Source organism: Sinocyclocheilus anshuiensis, unplaced genomic scaffold (assembly GCF_001515605.1).
Source record: "Sinocyclocheilus anshuiensis isolate Anshui unplaced genomic scaffold, SAMN03320099.WGS_v1.1 scaffold997, whole genome shotgun sequence".
In the NCBI taxonomy this organism is placed as follows: Eukaryota; Metazoa; Chordata; class Actinopteri; order Cypriniformes; family Cyprinidae; genus Sinocyclocheilus; species Sinocyclocheilus anshuiensis.
Genome location: NW_015555715.1, coordinates 2,656,844 through 2,676,043, shown reverse-complemented (window position 1 = coordinate 2,676,043; position 19,200 = coordinate 2,656,844). Strand labels below are relative to the sequence as shown.

Below are 19,200 nucleotides of genomic sequence, written 5' to 3'. Positions count from 1 at the left end.
AAATTAAGTAATAAATAAAAGGGAACATACACATCAAAATATTCTGTAAATGTAAATGCCTAAGGAGTAGACAATGAGTTTTTTTAGCACCACTTCAAACATCCAAAAGATACTAATACTTTTTACTTTATTTAACTATGGAAATAACTTTTACTGTATTCTGATCACATTGCAAAAAGTGAGGCCCTTCCAGTTTTTTTGGTCATTTTTTCCCAGTACAAATGTCTAAAGATTCTTAAATCAAGATATACTGAGAAGCAAAATAAAAAATAAATAAAAAAATTGAGTTTATAATTAAAACAAGAACAAATATCCACCAGTGGAGTAAGAAAATAATTTTTCATACCCCATTGACAGATATTTTTTCGTTTTAAGTATAAACTCAATTTTATTCAACTTCATACTGTATCTTCATATTGTATCTCACTAAAATGTATATTGGATGCAATGTATATTTATATTGGGATATGACAAAAATAGTGAGGAAAATTTGTGTGTGTGTGTGTGTGTGACTTTATGAATTTAAGACTTACTGCTCTGATTTAAGACCTTTTTAAGGCCTTGATTTTTAAGACCCACTGAAACCCTATTATAACCCTGAAATGGCTATAATTCGTACTAGATTTAGTCATTAGACAATGGCTCAGTTGAATCAAAATCCCTTGGAATTACAGTTTGCAAGACAAAGGCCAAGAGGTCCATTGATTTGCATGTAATACATGACATTATTACTTTGGTACTGCTACCTAAGAGAGAAGGCAACAAGGCCAGAAAATCGAGGCCTCTGATAAATGTGCTCAGCAGAAAGCTTTGAGAAGTCTAGAGGATCAATATGGTAGTTTGTCAAAGCCAATCTCAGAGGCAATGTGACGAAGGATCCTGCAGAAGAGAGCCAGAGTCAGCAAAGTACATGATCAGAAATCAAAACATCTGAGAATGACAGGGGGAGGGGGTTAGGGTGGGTCCTGGACGAAGGCCACACTTCCTCTATTGTAATTAAAAACCATTTTATCAGACCTGTCCTCCAAACAATCCCTCTTGCTTTCTATTGACAATATGCCAGGCAGGGTGTGAGCTCTAATTTGACTTTAAATAAATTAGCTGAAGGTATTTAAAATTCTGCATTAGCTTTAGGGAAGAAAACAAGTGGGAAAACAAGGAGTTGCAGAGCCTATAAACTTCAAAGAACACATCAGATGCATCACAATAATGCCTAATAATCACGATAATAACGGTTGTCTACGTATCTGGTAGGAACTGTATGGAAATTGAAGAAAAGTTGACAAGAAATTTAGAGAAAGTGTCAGCTTGGCTTGATGCCTCTTTTTTAACTTTAAATACTAAAAAGACAAAGTCCATATGCTTTTCAATAAGAAAATTACCGGTAACAGAATCATTAAACATTAGAATTAAAGATGAGATTATAGAACAAGTATCAGAAGAAAAATATCTTGGTATGATTTTAGATTCCAAGTTCAATTTTAAAAGTCATGTTAAAAAGTTGCGTAAAACGATTAAAGCAAATCTTACCAGCTTTAGAATAATAAGAAATTGTTTAACATATGATCATGCTTTTTTGTTTTTAAATTCGATGATATTATCACACATGGCATATGGATTAGCTATTTGGTCTCAGACAAATCAATCCATAATTAATCAGGTTAAATGTCTTTACAATAGAGCTTTGAAAATTTTAGATAGAAAGCAAATAAGATACCATCATTGTCAGATCCTAAGCAAATACAAGATTTTGAGCTTTGCTCACTTTGTCTTTTTTCATTATGTAAAGTTTGTGTTTAAATGTTTAAATGGTCTTGCTCTTATGCCCTTATGTACATTTTTCGAGAGATTGCAGGGAAGCAGTAGATCCACTAGAGCGGCTTCTAGTGGAAACTGTAAAGTTATACATTGTAAAACATCATTTGCTCAGACTGTTCTCTCAGTGAAAGGTGTAAAATTTTGGAATTCATTGCCTATTTAAAATCTACTGTAAATTTTAATTATTTTAAGAAAGCCACGAAATCTTGGTTGATACATCAACAAACCTGTAGTCATGTTTAGTGTATTTATATTATAAATTTGTGTACTACTTGTTTATTGTAATTGTAATTTATAAAAGCCCTCCTAGGGACAAGTGTTGCAAATTAGCTTCGGCTACAAGCACTATGGTACATGCATGGGATGATTGTTTTTTACATTTTCATCTATGTTTATTGTATCTGTCCCTAACAAATAAAACATTAAATAAAAAAAATAATGGCATAATAATCTGCAAAATTCATTTAATCAAGGAATTAAAAAAAAAAAAAGACTTCTCAAAGTGGTAATGTCAAATTTCAAAATATACTTGCTACTTATAGCAAATGGATGAGCGACACAATAACCAATCTGATAAATAATAAAAGACATAATAAGGTCCATGCCTTTACCTTGACAAGATTAAAATTTTCTTGAACAGCCCGGTCAAAGATTTTCAGCAGTTTTTTTAAAATCAGTATTCTTTCATTTATCTAGTTGGTTATTTATATAGTTTCACGTATTTCCCAATTTTTTTGTCAAATACTATTGTTAAATAATGTTAACTAAACAATAAGTTTTTAGTTTTTGTAATCAATCTGTAGTTATCAATCTGATATTTAGAAATTAATGAATACAAATTAAGTTACATTGAAAAGAAAACTCCAAAGTTAAAGATTAATAATTTAATTTTTTGTGCAAAAGTGCATTTGTGCGTTCTAAGACACACCTAGGCAGGCCCGGCGCCAGAGGGGGGGCCTGGCCCCCCCACGAACATCCCTGAAACAATCCAGTGTATCTGCCCTTCTGCTTTGGAAAGCGTCAAATGATTTTACAATGCATTTTCGCAGAGGTGAGCAATGTAGCCAATCACAGACATGTTTGTTGACTTCTAAAACGCAATGGCCAATCAGAGGTGTTTAGGTTGGACTCCACGCACTCACCGTTCCAGTGACCGTTTTTTTGTCCAGTGCTGCATTCTATCATGCTCGTAACTTCTTTCTAACAAAGACATTTTAAAAAGTTTCATCGTGTAGTCACGTTCATTGTCTCTTTTTTTACTTTGTGAGATCGCGATGAATGAGTGACAGTTTTTAATACATTTAAAGGGAGCACTCTTTGCACCGGTTCTGTAATCAGCGGTAAATCTCCATCACGTGCGTGCTTTCACATGGATCAGCATTTACTACACAGAGCCGTTGTTCACTGACAAGCTGCGCAAAAAATCGCGCGATTATGAACTTGGTTTTGTGCAGCTTGTCAGTGAACAACGGTTCTGTGAACCGGCTTTACTGACAAGATGCGCATTAAATATCGCATGCGATTTATCGTGCTGCCCTACTTGATATTTACTTTGAGAGCTGAAGCTCGCGATTATGGTAAGGGGCGTTACATTTCCGATGCGTGCTTGTGGTGTTCGGCCAATCAGAATGCACTGGGTCAGCTGGCCAATCAGAGCAGACTGTGCTTGTCAAAGGAGGGGGCTTTGTTGAAAATGATGTGTTTGAGAGAGGCGGGGCATAGAGGACCTACAATAATGTACAGTATTTGAAAAATAATGTGTTTTTTGAACATTAAAGCATGTCAACATATTCTGTTACAGCAAATACACAAAATAATAATCTTTAAAATAGCATCATATGATCCCTTTAATACATTTAAAGTGAGCAATCTTTGCATGCTGTATAGTGTATACGATAATGTAATCAGAATTTAAATAAAACTTGTTTTTCATGCTTGACAAGCGGCCACGTACGACACAGACAAAGCTAACTACTACACTATATAGAAAAAGATAATAATTTCAGAAGCACAGATGTGATTCTGCAACCGAGCCTGGTCCAAATGCAGGATTTATGTAAGGAAACGGTTATTATTTGTATTGGCTGCCACGCCAAATCATGCACACCTGCTTGCTTTTCTGTTTAATTTAACAGTGTTTTTGTGAACATATATATACTTTATTAACAAATAATTGTAACACTTTACAATAAGGTTCGATTAGTTAATGTTAGTTAATGTATTAACAGGTTAGTTAATTATTGTAAAGTGCTACCTAAATAATGTATTTCGAGCGTTCACTTGAAAAAATAACCCCCCCCCCAGGTCGTGTGTCCTGGCGCCGGGCCTGCCATGCGCATAAGTTTTCAGAGATTCTGTGACGAATATTTGCCTGTGAAACTCAAGTCCTCCTTTTGAAATACTCATTGTCTCTGATATTAGAACTGAGCACCCTCCACCTCCTTGTATGCAAAGTAAACGGTAACAGCTCCTGAAGAGGTCTGAACCGTCTCTGTCACTCCAACTACCATCCATGAACCCAAGCCATATGCCAAGCATAGTATACCTTAAAGAAAAAGAGAAAGAAAAAAAAAACTATTAGAAATTATTTATTGTGCTGTCAGTAATATCAAAACATGCGTAAATCATATCAGAACTGACCTAGGTTGATGACTTTCAATGCACCAAAAAACTTATTTTCAAACTCCAGGTTCTGTGGAGGTGCTTTGGTGCAGTGGTATTTAATAAAAGGGAAAGCACCGGTCCTGAGGATGTGGTAGTTTGCTCCCTGCACCTGCCAGTTGAAGTTGGACAGACCGAACTGGTCGTTGATGACATTCCTGTAGCACACGCAGAATGAAGTCCAGGGCGGGAGCACGCGATGAGTGAGGTGACATGTTAGTACTTCAGAGGCGGCAGGACGAGGCGCTTTACTCCCAAAGGTGCTGGGGAACAGGGCCACTTTTAGGAAGCCACCGTGGATTCTGCGTAGAATCTCTGTCATTGCTGAGTAAACCCTAAAGTCAGGTGGTCTAGTATCAAAAAGACGTTTCAAGAGCAACTATTGGCGCGTCACATCATTTCGTCACGATAAAAAAAATTAATTAAGCAACGTAAATCATTAATAAAGAACATCAAACCCAACCAAACTGCAGCTGTGCAACCTTTAATCAGCGGGGAAATAATGCCGAAACTTTCTGTGATGCCGAATCACTGTACAAGTCCCGCACTCGAGAGAACGGTTCGGTTGTCAGTGAAAGTTACACAACTTACCGGAGCGGCTTTCATACTCATTTGACAAATATTTACATTACTACTCCATTACTTTTACGAAAGTACGATTAATGAGTTCGTTTTCTGCAGATATATAAGAGGCGTTCAATGCAACCGGTACGATTAATATCTTCTCCGGGAAGAAACAACCAAGCGCTTTTTTTGTTCCCATTTGCTCTAGATACTCTAATGTGTACTATGGCTCTTCATTCTTATGCACACATAGACTTCCATTCATAAGTGGTATTACTCATAAAATACATTATAGTAATAGAACAAAATATTGGATATCTTAAATATCCAATATATTTCATATATTATATTTCCAATATATTATAAATATCCAAAATATTGGATTTATTAAATGTTTAATAATTTTGATTATTTTATATGTTGGTCAGTCTACATTTAAATTGAAACCATATCTGGAGCCAATTACATACAAACTCCACTAAATTTTGTTTGTTTATTTGTTTGTTCATCAGCTGGTCACAGCCAAATATAAATGGTTACAGTTCGAATCAATAACTGAATTTCAGATATTGGTCTTTTAATATTGAATATTTAAAAGGTTTTTTGATATAATAAAAAACACCTGAATCCACAAAAACTTTACAATTTATTTAAGGTTTTCTTGAAATAACATACAACAGATTCAAACTATTTATTAACAAACCTATATCATTATCTAGATGTTGCTACCGTTTAGAATCAGTGTGCATTGTAATGTACAGATAAATATCTATTTAAAAACTATCAAAAAAATGAATCAAAATGGATTATTTTTGAGTGATTATAATTTATGTATGCATTATACAGTTTACGGATTAAGCAACATTCCTCTGTTGCAGTCTTTAGCTATGAAGAGCTAAATGTCACGAATGGCACAACTTAATTGTAATTATCCTGTTTGCATTGTTAATCTTTCTAGAGAGAAAACTTGTACAACATTTTAGATCACTATAACAATGTGATCTGGACAATGTAACAATGGACAAATCCACCCATGCAGATTCATACATGCGTGTGTCTCCTTTTAATGCTAGCCACATTACAGCTATAATTGAGGTCTATAGAAATGTTTGGTAACAGCAATTATAACTGAATGTGTAAATGCTATTGTATGATAGTCCCTAAGTATGTTGATTAATTTGGGGTTGATCTGTGAGGTTTATGAGATGATAACTGTTTGCTTTCGGGTGCAGTAATCTCCTTTTCTTCCTGACATGTGGTTTGGTTTTGTATGGTCATGCCCAAGACCTTCTCAATGTCCTTGATAAGGTCCTTATAAAAGCAAACAATAGCAGACATTCAGTCAGTATATGTCTGACTACAGATCCTAACCTCTAGCCACTGAACAGTGAATGAGAATTCCTCTATCAAATTAAGTAACTGTGTGTTGAATGTAGTAATTCAGCAAGTGTCAATGACACTCCAATTCATTCACAGTATCCAACAACGTCTACAGTGTTCTACATTTGAATGACTTCAGCTGCAGATAATGCAGCCAAAGATAAAGCCTTGACGTTAATAAATGAATACCTTGTGTATTGTATAAGATGTTATGACACACAATTGACGATTTCTCAAAAAATGTGCTCAAGTAAGATGTGTCCTCACCTGAATTTGCCCAAAAGCTCAAATTCAGTACTCTTTGCCCCAAAAAGTCTCAGCAAAACTTTGGTATAATGCTGGTAATAATAAGCTTTAGTTATAATACTAACAATAATTTATTTAGAATAGCATATTTAGACAAGATTGCAAAAACAGTTCTATGCAAACTGGAAGTTAACCCTTTTTTCCCACTGCACCTGTATGGCCCAGTCTATTCATCATTTGCCAAAGGTAATATGCAACCAAATGTTGTGCCAAATTTCAATTTGACTTGAAAAATGTGAAATTATTAAATTAAACAACCTTGAACACTGTGAAAGATGAAGTTTGTTATTACTAGCATTACGCTAAAGTTTTGCAGAGCCTTTTGGAGCAAGTGGTGGAGTAGTGAACTTGATGCAACTTTTCTACCAAGTGACTGATTCTTACTTGCTGCGTTGTGGATATATTTTTGTTAAGGATTTGATGGTCATAGTTCATTCTGTCTTTGTAAAGTGACCCGGAGTGTTTGAAAGGAGCTAAAAACATTATAATATGTAATATGGTGAAACCATCAAGAATCATTGTGATTAATATCCTACACTCTCAGACAAAAAGGTAACAAACTGTCACTGGGGTATTACTATGTATTAATATGCACATATTAAGTATTAATATGCACCTTTTAAAGTACTAATATGTAGCATTTAGGGGTAAATAAGATAAATAAGATGCCTTTATACCTTCTGGTACCGCCTCAGTGACAGCTTTGTACCGTTTTCATAGAGTGTAATTTGTAGATACACGATCTGAAAGTGAAACTTTTGAATAATATTTTTTCTATGGCTAATGTGAAGTGAAGAACATACCATTAGCAGGTCTTTTAAGAGTAGGTTAAGAAAAAACAACATCCGCATACCCTAAAATTGTTTGTTCCTTGCATATTTGGAGCTGATATTTCCTGATGAATGATCGACAGGTTGCGAGCAAAGGTCAGCAGAGCTCCCTGGAGATCCTCCGAGATTGTTCTGTTAACGACACGCAGAAACAAACGAGCTTACTAATGATCCCCCAGAACCATCATCAGAGAAAAACAAAAAAACAATCACCTTGTTTGGCTGTGGGGCTGTAAGGAGCTTAATGAGAACTCTCAGCCTTAAAGAGTGTGCTATTCTTCAGGGAGAAATGAGGAAGGAAAGCAGGGCTTCAATGGGATAGGTATAGGATTTATGTGATGAATGTCTTTTAATTCGACTTGGCAGTATTTTGTGCTCTGACACATTTTGGGTTGAGGTATTCACTACATAATGTTTAATCTGCTCTTGGGAGTGTGCTCAAGGTCTAGATATATCTCTAATGGTAATGGGGACAGAGGAAGGGAAAACAGAGCTGGAGAAAGATAAGGGTAATGCGTCTGCCTGCTTCTTGTGGAAACTCACAGTATGCCAAGGCTTCTTCGATCTCTGCTGTCATGGAGGGCGAACACAGTGCCTTGCCTGAAACTCATATAAAATATATTGAAAGACTTGCTCTGCAATCAAAGAACTCCAGGTGTATTATTGCAAAACAAGCAAACATTTTACCTTGACATCATAACCTATGCCCTGTGCTTTGCACATCAGGAAAAATGTGCTATAATATACCAAAGAAAGATTGGTGTGAAGAAGTCGGGTGCACATCACTGCAAAGCGATTGGTCACTGAGGTTTGCTAAGGAGAAAACAAACACACAGAGAGTTAAGCAACAAACTGCATGTGATTCTGTTGCAAAAAATTTGACCAGTACATCTAAATGATAAATTGACCTCTCGGGGACAGCAATAACAGCCATGCTAGAAACAAATAGAAGGTTTACAAAAGCCCACACGGAGAAACAGGCATTAGTCTCATAGTCCATAAAGGGCACTGGGGAAAACGAGTCCTGCGTTATTAGGTTATACCGCTGCAGAAAACAAGAAAGGTTTCCTCTAAAACCCAACGACGCTCGCAGACACAGCAGATAAAAGATGTGTCTAAAAGAACACCACAGAAGCGGATTAGTTAAGAGTGGCAGGACTCGCAGGACTCGTAGCGGGCATGAGGCATATTCTCAGTGACAGATATGAAGCGGAGGGTAAAGCCCTTGCACAGTGTGCGAGGCATGAGTAATTATTTCCTGTGGAACTCTGTCTTCAGCTGTCAGACACACTATCCTCAAACAACAATAAAAAGCTTTTCCTGCAGGGTTTTAATTGTGTTTGCAATATTCTGGGCCTAAATGATGGCCAAAGCTGGAGCCATTAAGACAGGCAGGCGGGAGCTGGCCGATATAAGCACATACAAACTAAATTAATGTTTGATAAAATAATACAAGTCGCAGATTAACAAGCGTAAACTCCGGTTTGCCACTAATAAAGGAAGTCTATTGTTTAGGGGCTGGCATCAGGTTGATGAGGTGCTCAGGCATGCATACACATGCATAATGAATATGGTATGCATTATTTATGGGCTGATTATTTAGGCTCATCAATCAAAATGATAATGAATTCAGCTTCTTCTAAACACCAATCAGGTCGGAAGCGTAATTACAGTGTTTAGTTGTATTTAACCAAAATAAAACAAAGCTTAGCTAGATCAATCTTTATGGATGCCTTGATTTATCGGGATAATATTCAGCAAAGAACTTTTATTGCTCTCTGGTCCGGTCTCAGGGAACACATTCGGGATAATAATGGCATTATTGTGCTTTAAAGCGCTAAAAGAATCCCAAACAGTTTAGAGAATAAAATTTAAAGTGATGGTTGACCCAAAATTCAAAGTTCTGTCATCATTTACTCACCCTCGTGACTTGTATGACTTTTTGTTCTACTGTGGAACACGAAAAAGATAATTATAGCAAGATGTCCAAGTATGGCGGCAGTTCGTCTGAAATTTCATTTAGGCCTAAATTTAGTAACTTAAGTAATCTGAAGGTAGCTTTTCAATGTCACTTTTAAGTAAAAAAATATCTTAGTTTATTAATAAATAACTGATCTGTTTTTAACGAGCAGGTGAGGGAAGATCGAGCGCGAGGATGTGGGGAATGATCATGCGCGCGCGAGGGCTTGTATTGCGCGCAGAGGACGTCACGCGCGCGCGAGGGTTTGAAATGAGCTCGCGGGCTCCCGTTTCCTCGCGTGTAAATCTGTTTTCCTCTCGCGGAATTGATTTACCCCGCGCGCCAGCATCAGTGGTGCGCTCGGTTATTAATGGCATAGAATTGCCGCCATATTCCGTGCTGCTCTTTTCCATGCATTGAAAGTGAATTATGACCACGAATGGTGAAGATTTTCAAGGCAAGACTTTCAGTGAATAATGACGTTAATTTCAGTCTGTGCCTCACATTATATGCCTTAAGAACACTTATATAACACACAAGTTGCATAGACTACTGCATAGACTAGTGATTTCATGATATTTTTTTGACATCCCATGGTCCCCATCTACTTTATTACATTGGTTCTATTAATACTTTTATTAAGTAAGAATGCATTAAATTGATAAAAAAGTAATAGTAGACTTTTATATTGTTACAATAAAATTCTGTTTCAAATAAATGCAGTTCTTTTGAAATCTCTATTCATCAAAGAATCCAGAAAAAATGTCAGTTTCCACAAAAATGTTAAGCAGCTCAACTGTTAATAACACTGATAATCAGCATATCAGAATTATTTTTGAAGGATCATGTGACCCTGATCCTTCACAGAAATAAATTAGATATATTATATTATATATTATAATAGAAAACTGTAATTTTAAATTGTAATATTTCAAAATATTATTGTTTTACTGTATTTTTGATCAAATAAATGCAGCCTTGGTGAACATAAGAATCTTCTTTCAAAAATATATTTTTTTAAATCTTACCTACCCCAAACCTAGGTAGGTTTAGAATGTCATGAGGGTGAGAAAATGACAGAATTTACATTTTTGATGTAACTATCTCTTTAAGGCTCTTACTGAACTATTCTAAAATAAAGTCTTGAATATGTTTGAATACCATATTTCAATATATATAATAACCATGTCTTCCTAATGCTGAAAGAGAGAGTGGATATTACCGGCTTTGGTCTTTATTCTAGCATTGCGTACGGAAGACTTCACGTCTCTGATTGGAGGAGGAACCTCCAATTTACTGGTGCGGCAGTCCAGCGTCCCCCTCATCATCATGAGCATCAGCTGGGTCATGGCCAACTGGTTACTGTAGCCCAGGTCAAGATCAATAGCCCATACCTAAATACAAACCAGTGCACACAGATATAAGTCAGCAGATACAACACATAAATCAAAATAACTATTCACTTATTTTCAGCCAACAAGTAGATAATGACAGAAGTTTTTAAAACAAACAGACAGATGGATATTTCAAAACTGTATTTGCAGAAAAAAAACAAAGCTCAACAGACATTGTGTGTGTGTATGAGAGAGAGAGAGAGAGAGAGAGAGAGAGAGAGAGAGAGAGAGAGTAGCATACTGCGTCGAAAGCCCAACTGGAGACTCTCTTCGCATCTGTATGGTTAATGGCATCATTATAAGGATATTAAGGGGTCAGGCCCAGTCGTGGCCTTATGCTTAAACAGGGCTAATTTTCCCTGATAATAATCTAATAGCTATGCCCTCTCTTCAAAAAGTGGCAAATAAATCACCAGTGAAGGAGTTGTTAATAACTAAGTGGCAGTTGGCTGACTCTCCTGTCGTCCCTATTTGTCAACCTAAACGCTGCTGCCAGCGAATGCAAATGGTGGCCAGGCTGCTGAAATCACTTTATGATCACAGCATCGTGCTCAACGTTCACATGCTGAAATACAGTGAACCGAATCATCTATTTACACTGGCTTTATTTCAACTGCAAACACTAATTAATTTCAGTACATAAAAACTATTTTAAAGAAAGAGAACAAAGGATGTAATATGCTTGTTTTATTCTGTTCCTTTTGTCCAGAAAATATATTCCTCTGTTGTAAGTAATATAAAAGATGATGTTATGATGTCCTCCAGATTATTTTTTTCAACATTACATAGTTTAAGGAAGAGTTCACCCAAAAATAAAAATTTGCTGAAAATGTACTCACCCTCAGACCATCCTAGATGTCGATGAGTTTGTTTTTTCATCGGACATTTTTCAAATGTCTTAAGTAATCCACACGACACCAGTCCATTAATTAACATCTTGTGAAGTGAAAAGCTACATGTTTGTAAAAAATAAATCAATCAGTAAGGTGTTTCAACATTATACCTTCGCTTCTTGCCAAAATATGAGTCCATAATTAATTATAATGCTTCTTCCAGTGAAATCACCTCGTATTTTAGCCGGAAGCAACAGTTTAAAGTTAAAAATTGTCTTGATCTATTTATTATAAAAACATGCAGCTTATGCTTTACAATATGTTAACTGATGGACTGAAGTCGTGTGGATTACTTGTTGATTATTGTTTTGTTTTTATCAGCTGTTTGGACTCTCATTCTGATGGCACCCATTACCTCCAAACGATCCATTGGTGAGCAAGTGAAACAAACTCATCTACATCTTGGATGGCCTGAAGGTAAGTACATTTTCAACAAATTTACATTGTTGGGTGAACTATTCTTTCATTCAAAATTTGACTTTCCCCAAAAATTTAAAGCTCTTTTAAAAACTAAGCAACCAAAAAATAAATTCCTTTTAGAAATAAGCTCTTATAAAGGGATCAAAGCAATGACCTTTAAAAATAGGACTCCAGGCTTACAGGAAGACCTCAGTATAGAGAGCTGAATTCACCCAGCAGTGCCTCCCGTCCAGTTAATACCTGTGCTTGTGGGATAGGTGGGACCACTTAGCCAGTCTGTAGAATCAGCCAAGCCTGCTTCATTGTCAACCTTAACAAAGGCGCTTGATATATACGCCCAGATTGTACCTGTCTTTTATAGCTCCTTCACTTTCATTAAAAACTGCAATCTTGCAGCTGAGCCTCCCTCCACACACAATGTGAAGCAAGCCTGCAAGGGCAAACACATGCGACCCACCTCTCCCCCACAGATACAAAAAATACAGACTGCTTTTAGCAACAGGTTTGAATGTAAATTGATGTTTAAATAGAGACAGGTTAGCACTAGTCTGGCAGATCTGTCTGCCTCTGTGCCAGGAGAGATGGGACAGTAATGTTTAGATTTATCCGTCTGAATTCCTTTTGTCGGTTTTAATTGTGTGTGCAGTTTATTCTCTGTAAGACACGCTGAATAAAATTCATCCCGTGCTACAGTGAATTCACAATATAGAGAATCCTGGTGCTATTCAATCAGAATAATGCATGAATTACTTTCACTTGCAGGAGTAAAATCTATTCTATCAGGAGACTATATCAGATTCAAGTGCAAAATTTTCTGTGGAAGAGAACATTCTACCTCAATGCATAATTTATATTAAAAAAAGCTGCCGTTCTCTGACTTCCAAAGTCAATCATCTATTTTAAAATCACAGCATGCCAACTGAGTCAATGATTAAAACGGCACATGTGACATTCATTTGAAAATATATCAGTTCTATAGCATTTCACCATTTCAGAAAGATTAATAGCATAATGTGCATATGGAGCTGTAAAAATCAACCACTGTCTCAATGGGGGCTTAAGACTTTCATTGTGTTAAGTAAATGTCATAAGCTATTTTTCAGAGCCGTAACATCTCATACATTTCAAGAACATACACACATGATTACAACACAAACAAAAGCATTAGCTTATACCAAAAGGCCTGGCCATCCCCACAAAGGGCCCTGAAACATTAAGAACAACTGAGAGGAGGTCTTCTATTTGCAATAGTGACAGATATAGTGAATACAATGCAAGTGTGTTCTGCCACCCTCTAGTGGTAGTGGGATAGCTAGTTTTAGCGATCTAAAAGAACAATGTGACGAGACATATTTCCATCTTAGGCCTGCCAGCAGGAATCATTGATAACAATCACAGTACTCTAATTAATTATGCATCATGTTGCCTAGTTATATAATCACTTCTTTGCTCACTTATCATTTGCACTATGTACAACATTTCCACAGGGGATATTCACATTCCATGACTTAATAAACAGACCTACATTTAGAAACACAAGTTTTGAAAAATGACTAAATATATCAATATCTAACACAGCAAGGTCAGTGAGGTCAAATCCATACCATTTTTTCTTCATTAGACTCATATCTATTTTAATGTATCCCCTCCTTTTTTCCCTGCAGAGATTTTTCAGTTGTCATGTCCTTTGGCAGAGATGCAAAGCAAACCGTGCACGGTCTGAAGCACAAGGAATGCTAGTTAACCTCCTACTGTTAGGGGTGGCTCTGCACTGTAAAACATTTTTTATTTAGGTAACCTTAAAAATTAGCTTCATGAGGTCTAAATTAACATCTAAATTAACTGTTTTCAACCTTACTACATTAGCTTATGCTGTCAAAAAGATTAAAAATAAAACGCTCTTTAGATTAGATAACTGAACATATTCATTTATAAAATACATAGTCTCTAAAATCTACTCAGTGTAGTGTCTTAAAGTAGTTTTTGCAGAAATAAAAAAAATTATGGGAAAATCTCACAAATAACCAAGCCAAAAAGAACATCAATAGTAATGTGCTAGTGAAAGCACTACAGTGTTCAATCTGTCTTGACAGTGACCAAGAACCCCAACGGCTGAGGAAAAGACACTCCAGCCTGACCTCCTGTCTGACACCACTACATAGCAGGGGTGTTGTAAGGTCAGGGGGCAAGGCCTTAAAAGGGGAATTAGTTTATTGACACAATAAGACCTGACAGTTTATTAGATAGCCTTTTGGCACATTAGCCCCCGGTCATTCTTTCATCTGTACAGCTCTTAAGGGGAACCTATAGGAGTGTCCTATAACATCTCAATAAGAGCCCAGAACCAGTAGATTGAACCCTCACACTATCTATATTCTAAGGTGAGAACAGTGTTAAGGGCTGTGACAGAACAGTGCCACATGTCAGATCCCATCTCGTTCTCAACAACTTCTTAACATGGAAGGTTTTGTTTTCATAGAGCGGTGTAAAACACACAGCTGACATTTAAGGGTCAATTTGTCAATTAGAGAGCTTGTTTGATAAAAGATAGATAGAGCTGAATGCTTCCATTGTTCCTGGAGCTCAAATGGTAGAACATGGCGCTAGCAATACCAAGTTTGTGGGTTTGATTCCCAGGAAATGCTACTGATAAAAACATATACCTTGCACCATAAGTTGCTTAGAAAAAAATGCATAAATGTTACCATTATATTATGCTTTCAAAGCGTTATCTAGCCTAATGTACTGCATAATGTCATACCTATAAATGTAACCTATATGTTATCTATATTCATTTTCAAATGTACATTAATGTTGAAAACAGGTGTGTTTATTAATTTTTTTGTTGAAACCATGATACCTTTTTCAGGATTCTTTGATGAATACAAAGTTCAAAAGAACATTAGTTGAAATAAAAAAATTTGTAACATAAAAGGCTTCACTGTCACTGATCAATTTAATGCATCCTTGCTGCCTAAAAATATTCTTACTCTAAATCTTACTGACCCCATCCTTTTGAACGGTAGTGTAAAAATAAAGTGTTTGAAATAAGATTGTAAGTAAGTAACCTGCTGCTCGAGGTTGCTGGGATGCAGGAAGGTGACTAGATCTAGGGAGATGTGGCCCATGATGTAGCGCTGCTGACAGGCCTGACGCACACAAGTGCAAATAACCACTCGGCCCACGCAGTTGATCTCCACAGGACAGCATGCGAACATCTCCTACCGGCTCCACCAGAAGATCCACTGTCAGACACGTCATCTGTGGAAGGAGATGGATAAAAGAGAAAGAGTATCAAGAAAGATCTGACAAGTAATTGGTTAGAGGTACTTTGCAAAATTAGTTGAAACTACCTTCCCTCAGGAAGTGTTCTAGGAAACAGGTCCATGTGGCATAGCAGGACGTGTTGGCCGGATGGGCATAGGAAGCCAGAAGATGAGAAACCTCCTCTAAGAACATGATCATCACTGACTCCTGCATCAAAATGACAGATAAATGCAAAATCAGGCATAATCTAAGCTACATAGAATGACCTAAATAAAACTAATATTCCGTCTTTTACACCATAAAGCAATTTCCAATTATGTAAAAAAAAAAAAAAAACATATGACAGTACATAGTGTCGATACCCTTGATGAAGCAGTAACTACTGAAGCGTGTCTTAATTTGACATGCCTTACAAAAGCACAGAAGGTGGTTGTGTATGGGGGTGGTGGTTGGTGTTGATTGACAGCCCATTGCCACGGCATCACAGTAGTCTAATAGCTTTAACTGAAGGCAGTAGTAACTGCACCTGTCCCCAATAACAACTGACACATGCTGGCAGATAAATACCCATGCAAGCCAATCGATCAGTAGATCGATCAGGGTCTGTTTCCGATCAATACAGCCCTTGTTTCTGTAACTAGAAAACACCATAAGGGCTTTGACACTGTTGTTAATTGCAATGTTTGACTTCCTGTGAGTGCCGCTTAATACTTGTTGGTTAACAAGAGAAAGAATTTCACCTTAAGGACCTCTCAAAGCAGAGAAGAATGGACAGATCACTTACGGATTGCACATAAGTGCATAGTTTATGCTTAGAACTGCAGTGAGATGTATAGAAAACAGTTTCTGTTAAGCACAATATAAAAGAGGATAGAATCTTTTTGGTGGGAAACTATTTAATAAAAGGCCCTTTTTTATTTAAGCACATTTAACAAGTCAATAGGTCCTGTTTTACAACCTTGAGAAGTGCAGGTTATGCTCTAGAAAATGTAAGGATGAATCAATTTTTGATCTTCATAAAGTCTTTATCCTTTTCAAGTACATTTATAATGTTCAAACAAAACTGACATCACTGAGGAAGTTGTCTCAAAACGAGGAGATACGATGCTGTTGATATTCAAGTCATGAAACAGTCATCATCATATTCATACCAGAAGAGCCAGGGTCAATCGCTGCGCAGTGATTTCACCCCCGACACAAGCCATAAAGCACACAATGGTGTGGCAAAAAGTGTAAGGAAACGGCCTTCGTTCCCCACGAAAGAGCAGGCGTGCTCTGAGAATTTGCCAATGCACTTCACACGAACAGTGGGGAGGGAAGGAAAGCGAGAGGGAATAATTTTTGCCATTCTTTATTTGGACTTAAACTGCGAGCTGTACTGTGAGAGAGGATTTGGGCCTTGCTTGGCTTCCACATAAAGATGAGCTATTTGAAAATAGATAAATAAAACAGACGTCTCCTGTGTGCTTTGATTGCTGTTTGATCTCTACATTAGGAAGAGCGACATTGCAGTCACGAGCATAGTCAAAAGCATACAGAGGGATATGGGGCTTTTTTAAAAGCTTTCCTTAAAGGGATAGTTCGCCCGAAAACAAATATTCTTCCATCTTCATGCCTTTGGAACACAAAAGTAGATATTCTGGAAAATGTCTTAGTGTTTTTTTGTTTTGTTTTGTTTTTGTTTTTCATGCAACAAAAGTCAGGGTTTTTTTTTTGGACCCCATTAAATTTCTTTTTTTATGAACAAAAACAGGTAAAAACATTCTTTGAAATATATACTTTTGTGTTTTGTGCATTGTTTTTTTTTGTTATCCCTCTGATATACCTTTCCTATAAATCAGATATTAGATATACCAAAAATCCTAAACAAATATGAAGTGATGATACTTGGTAAATCAATGTTTTGAATAGATATTGATATTTTGAATGAATATGGGGCTTTCCTTAAAGGTATAGTTCACCTGAAAACAAACAGTCTGCCATCCTCATCTCTATGTTCAAAAAGTAAAAGCAAAATTAGATATTTAGAAAAATGTCTCAGTGTTGTTGTTGTTTGTCCATACAATAAAAGTAAATCAGGTCCAGTTGTAACAGATCGGCCAGGCTCCACCACCACCCAATCACAACGATCTCTATCACCTGAGTACTGAGCACCTGCACCTGTCACCAATCAAGCACCTCATCAACCAGCCTGCATAAAAGCACACACCTCAGACACCCTCATTGTCCGGACTCGTACACACGTAGAGGACTCTCTGACTTTACTACTGCTTCCAGTTGAATACTTCCTGCATTACTTACCTCCTGTGTTCCTCCTAGTGTCTCCTGTTCCTCCTAGTTCCTGGATCGCTGAGGTGTGTGCTCTTCCGTGTGCATTCCAGCTCCTGTAAAGGAAAGGACTCTGATCATTCCACTCATCATATCCTTTAAACTGTTCTACGAACTATACACTCACCGTGTCATCACCTGGATCCTACACCCGTACTCTCTGTGACCAAATAAACTTGATTGATATACTAACCTGTTGCGTCAGACCTCTTCCGTTACAGAAGACCGGACCAACACCGACGGCACAGATGAGTCACCCCGATCCGTTTCAGGAGCTCGTAGACTCACTACGACGCGTCCTTCTGAATCCACCGGCATCGTCACCATCACCGGCACCGCCGCCCTCACCACCCATCACCTCCTCCATTCCAACCAGCACTTCTTCGCCTACCATCATCGCTAGTCCCATGGCCCGACCGGCGCCCTACTCTGGCTCGGCGGAGGAGTGCAACGGGTTCCTCCTGCAGTGTAATCTCACATTTCAAATGCAACCGCAATCATATCCCACTGACACCTCCAAAATTGCTTTTATTATCTCCCTGCTAACAGGACCAGCGTTGCAATGGGCGGAAACGATCTGGGCGCAGGCCAGCCCCGTCATTCAAAATGTACAGAACTTTCTAGTGTATTTTCGCGAGGTGTTTGGAAGGACAGATGGAGATACCGCTGTGGGAGAACAACTCTATCATTTGCAACAGGGTACCATGTCATTTGCCGAATACTCGCTGAAGTTCAGAACTCTCGCAGCAGCAAGTGAATGGAATGAGAGATCGCTGCTGACCACCTACCGACAAGAAGGACGGAGGTTTGAGGCCCTGTATAGATTACCGAGCACTAAATAACATCACTGTCAAGTTCCGATATCCTCTTCCCCTCGTCCCAGATGCCCTTGAACATCTCCGTGGTGCTACCATCTTTACAAAGTTGGACCTCCACAATGCCTACAACCTCATCCGGATACGTGAGGGGGATGAATGGAAGACTGCCTTTGTGACCCCTACTGGCCACTACGAGTATCTGGTCATGCCCTATGGACTTGCCAACGCCCCCTCCGTATTCCAGGATTTCATGCATGAGGTGCTCCGGGAGTTTCTTCATCGATTCGTCATTGTCTACATAGATGACATCCTCATCTACTCCCGGAGCCGAACATCGCCAGCACATTGCGGAGGTCCTCCAACGCCTGAGAGAGCACCACCTATTCCCCAAGGCTGAAAAGTGCACCTTCCACCAAACCACGGTGCAATTCCTGGGGTATAACATTGATCGTACCGGTATCCACATGGATGAGGGGAAGGTGGAAGCTATAACCTCCTGGCCAGAACCCACTACTATTAAGGAGCTCCAACGATTCCTCGGATTTGCCAACTTTTACCGTC

The 19,200-nt window shown here is 37.8% G+C and overlaps 1 protein-coding gene and 1 pseudogene across 2 annotated transcripts; both read right to left on the bottom strand.

The window, feature by feature from the left end:
- Window positions 1–4,108: 4,108 nt before the first annotated feature.
- On the bottom strand, window positions 4,109–5,180 carry LOC107672207 (uncharacterized protein C15orf61-like). Of its 2 annotated transcripts, none has more exons than XM_016465300.1 (3): window positions 5,071–5,180; window positions 4,459–4,829; window positions 4,109–4,363 (listed from the first exon to the last, which is right to left on the bottom strand). In XM_016465300.1, exons 2-3 carry the CDS (start codon window positions 4,799–4,801, stop codon window positions 4,236–4,238), a joined length of 471 nt encoding a protein of 156 aa, XP_016320786.1. In that variant the 5' UTR covers window positions 4,802–4,829; window positions 5,071–5,180; the 3' UTR covers window positions 4,109–4,235. The 2 variants fall into 2 exon arrangements, with proteins under 2 accessions (XP_016320786.1, XP_016320787.1); XM_016465301.1 differs by having other exon boundaries at window positions 4,459–4,814.
- Window positions 5,181–5,989: 809 nt separating this feature from the next.
- Window positions 5,990–19,200, bottom strand: part of LOC107672170 (IQ motif-containing protein H-like) — a 27,258-nt pseudogene continuing 14,047 nt past the window's right edge.

Coding starts and splice junctions, on each gene's coding strand:
- LOC107672207 (XM_016465300.1), bottom strand. CDS start 4,801: ATGACAGAGATTCTACGCAGAATCCACGGTGGCTTCCTAAAAGTGGCC. Junction 4,364..4,458: donor ATTGAAAGTCATCAACCTAG/GTCAGTTCTGAT, acceptor TTTTTCTTTAAG/GTATACTATGCTTGGCATAT.